The sequence below is a fragment of the Gavialis gangeticus genome, unplaced genomic scaffold, assembly GCF_001723915.1.
Source record: "Gavialis gangeticus isolate Ggan-Ray unplaced genomic scaffold, GavGan_comp1, whole genome shotgun sequence".
In the NCBI taxonomy this organism is placed as follows: domain Eukaryota; kingdom Metazoa; phylum Chordata; order Crocodylia; family Gavialidae; genus Gavialis; species Gavialis gangeticus.
In genome coordinates this window covers 202,407,669-202,411,769 of record NW_017728992.1, presented here as the reverse complement: position 1 = coordinate 202,411,769, position 4,101 = coordinate 202,407,669, and the positions used below count along the sequence as shown (strand labels likewise).

Below are 4,101 nucleotides of genomic sequence, written 5' to 3'. Positions count from 1 at the left end.
ATCTATGTGCTGCGCTGTGGCTGCATGCATGCACAAGGCATTTATCGGCGACATTAATCAGCCACATAAGCCCCAAAAAGCCAATTATGTCAATTTTTCTTGTATTGATACTGATACAAAACAGGACTGATGTATCAGTGCACTTCTATTTCATTTTATGGGAAATAACCAAAATCTTAGCCAAAGAGATTTCCATGCAACTTATGCTACTATGAAAAGAACTCAAATTGGGTTTTTTTGTTTCATAGACAATTTCATAGATTTCACTGTTTGTTTGGTTTAGTTTTTTACCTTTTTACGAAAATTTCTGCTGCTTCTAAAGGGACATCTGGAATTTCAATCTCTCTCTCAGACAATTCTGAAGATGTAATATTGCCATTATTAATGTTTATTAGAATTAAATCTTCAGCTTCCTTTAAGAAAAAAAAATTCATGATTAAACATAAATAAATGTTGAACAAACATTGCTCCAGCTAGAATTATTCTAGCATATATAATTACACATTTTAAACTTGGCCCACTGGAAATTTTGGACAACTAAATACTCAGTTTGAATGCAAATGAAGTCTCACGTTAACATATTAGGATTAAAATACAAAGATTTGGAGATCTAATATTCTCTCCAGCTAATATTAATTGAAGTCAATTCTATAAATCTTCACGCATGAATGTAAGCATATAAAATAAGTACCTTTTTTTTTTTGGTCTCCTAAGACTACAAACTTATACTCTCTGGAGAAATAAACCTAGTATGGTAATAACTGGAAAACACAGTTTAATGAAGACCTTAATTTCAGAGAGATGTGAAGTTCTGCATTGACATCTATTTGCAAAATCTACACCATTCAAATTATAACCCATCTAAAAAAACTCTTTAGAAACCACAGAAATGTAACAGTAATTTCTTTAAATTGTACTTGTGATATACCACCCCATATCACAGGGGTGGGAGAAGTGTGGCCTGTGGGCCAAATGCAGCCTGCCAAGCCATCCTATCTGGCCTGCGGGGCCCCTAAAAATTTTAGAAAATTAATATTAATCTGCCCTGGGATGCCTGTCATACAGCCCTCAATGGCTGCCAAAACTCAGTAAGTGGCCCTTCGCCCAAAATAATTGCCCGCCCCTGCCATATCACCTAGGCCATGGGTTCCCAAAGTTTTGCCCCTAAAAAGCCATTTCAAAAGGGACAGTCCTGGATGGCAGGCCACATCAAAAGGGGCTTACAAGCTACATTTGTCCCATGTTTTGGGAATCCCTAATCTAAAATGATGACGGGTTCTTGTCTCCGATTCCCAGCACCACTGATACGTTTTACATTATAAATATCATATTTTTCCTCCCAGGCAGGTTCCGTTTAGAACATTCTCTGGGGAAACGGAAGATCTAGTTTCAGATGGAATGGCACTTAAGTTTAGATACATTTATGTGGTGTATATGCCCCCCTTCCCAACAAAGCCTCAGGACAGCTTACAGGGAAAGAAAAGAACTTATAAAATAGAATAGCAACAAGAGAATGAAATAACTTAAAAGAGGAACTACAATACCAACATAAAACAGAGAGCTGCTAAACAGTATCAACCTAGCTTTGCTTGTTAAATGCCTGCCAAAATAGGAAGGTCTTATAGCGCTTACTTACTGAGACAACTTAAGCCCTGCCCTTAAACAAACTTGTATAAACAGGAACAGCCCACAGACCTCAAACAGATGATTCATGTGTATACATTACTTGAGCATGTGCATTAGCAGGACTGGAACCTAAATCTAATCTTACGTAATGCACTAGGGTCATTAACAGATAATCTTGGAAAGTGAAAGGATTTCAGAATAAGTGTATTGCATAACTTGCTGAAGTAGGTATACCCCATAATGGTCCTATTTGTATATTCTTGCTTCCTGTAGACAACATAGCAGAAGTAGGTTTTAGGTGGGATCCAAATGCAGCACAGGAAGCAATTCAGTGAACATGCATGGAGGAAAAGGAACAGAGGCTGTTTGCAGATATTTAAAAAAGCCCACCAGCACTTTACTTCAAACTCCACACGCTCCCACACCGAGCCCAGCACATGCCCAGAAGAGGCAGCATGTTATAGCTGGACTCAGCTTGCCCAACACTGGTATAGATCAAGCGCTTTAGTGGGGCTTTTTTGGTGCTTTATCTAATAGCCGATTCACTCAGCTATTAGATAAAGCACCAAAAGGCCCTGCTGAAGGGTCTGACTTATACAGATGCTGCAGAGCCAGGTCCAAGCAATGTGCTGCTTCTTCTGGTAAAGCAGGGTGGTTTGTTTGTTTGGGGGGGGTTGTTGTTTTTTTTTTAATGTTTCTGAGCAGTCAGAAAGATTAGGTGCACTAAGGGACATACCTTGCTAACTTCTTCAAAGTGATCCACATGACATCCCATGAGAAAAGATGTTGGAGCCATTACAAAATCCAGCATCTGATGTGACAGTATAGGTACAAAAGTGTGTTGCCACTGGAGAGGATGAAGGTACAACATAAAACATTCAGCTACAAGAGTTAGCAGGGCCCAGTCAGAGGAAAAGAAAACAATCCGCTGCTCAGTTAGGATGCAGGTGATAACCTGGAAATAACAAAAAATAATGGATGTTATAATCCTACCTAGTACATAGAGCAAATTCCAGCAAATAGAGGTCTCTAAAATGCTTTACATAACAATGAATCAAGTCTCAACCTCGCAAGGCTAGTGTTTTAATAGCCATTTTACATAATATCCAAACAAAAGCAAGTTAAAGGATTCTTAAACAGCAAACAGGATTCTGGGAACAGAAAGCAGGGATACAAGTCTGGTTCTAAGAAGGTCAATGAAAGTTCTGCTACTGCCTCTGATGGAGCCAGGGTTTATTTTCAGGATTCCCTGCTCTAGCCTGCAAGAGGCCTTTATAACATTCAGATCAGGAATAAAAGCAAAATCAATTTGCATAGATGTAATTACCCAAAAGTATGTGTTTCCAGGTGCACCAAGCAGGAAATAAGCCTGAATAAGATTTTCAAATATTTGGCTATGCACAGTATATGTCCATAGAAAGGGTAGAGTAGGAGGGATAGCTAAAAATACATGCCAGCACAATCTATTTTCAAAACTGAGATGCCAGAAACATAGCTGGTGATGATAAAGTTAACTGCAAGCAAAAAGGCATAGATGAAAGATCTCCAGTCTTCTGTCCAAAAGAGGAAGCAACTGAGGAGCACTGCTGTAACGTTAAGAAAATAAGAGGAGCTGTTTCAGGATATTATCTTGCCTGTCCACATCAAACATAGCGGACTGAAAATATGGTGTCACCACTGTTGATAGCCACAATGAAATGGTATTTAAAAAAAAATTCAAGCTCCCACATTTATGAGAAATGCAGCCTACTACCATCATCAACATTACCGCGCTAGCTCCAATTACAGAATGAACTGTACATGTATACCTATTATTAAGTGTAGGAGTTTATATTTTAAAAATAAACACTTTAAAAGAAATGTAGCAGCCATGAACAAGAAGAGGGAAAATGAAATCTTCACAGATTCTGTTAAAAGATTTTATTTATTTTACCTGTAGCACCTGTTTTGGTTTGAAACACAGCAATGGAAGATGAAGATCCAAATCAATAATTGGGCTATCTGGATCCTCCCGTGATGGAATTATTATCTGGAGTGGTTTCATATTAAATATCTGTGGCAACAGATTTTTTCAGTTAACTCTTTATTGCAAATATATTCTCATAGCATATGCAATTTTAAATTCCAGTTCCAACTACAAAAGAAATTAATAAATCAAAGCTGGTGTCAGAAAAAACACAGGTAGGCATATAAAACAAAATCTAAAATGTCAGCTGCATGCAGAAAAGCATAACAAGGTCTACAAAGATTATTATGTTTCCACTTTCTGTGAAGTAAAATGTTTTTAATAATGAAACCAAGATAAAAATTGAGTACATGAAATACATTAAATGCATTTAAATAATAAAACTTACCATGCTATAAATAATAAAAAAATCAACTGGCTAACGATCGATATCCTTTTTGCAACATGGAGCTTAGAAAAATGCTGCAAAAAAACCCGAACAAAAAAAAAAAAAAAAAAGGAAAAAACCA

The 4,101-nt window shown here is 37.2% G+C and overlaps 1 protein-coding gene across 1 annotated transcript in view; it reads right to left on the bottom strand.

Moving 5' to 3' along the window:
• The window catches only part of DENND3 (DENN domain containing 3), a 104,194-nt gene that overhangs the window by 36,267 nt on the left and 63,826 nt on the right, over positions 1-4,101 (bottom strand). Inside the window, exons 6-8 of the mRNA XM_019528219.1 lie at positions 3,560-3,679; positions 2,363-2,581; positions 292-413 (exon numbers count right to left, since the gene is read on the bottom strand). Of these exons, the coding sequence (XP_019383764.1) occupies positions 292-413; positions 2,363-2,581; positions 3,560-3,679 (461 nt within the window). The remainder of the gene's footprint in view (positions 1-291; positions 414-2,362; positions 2,582-3,559; positions 3,680-4,101) is intronic.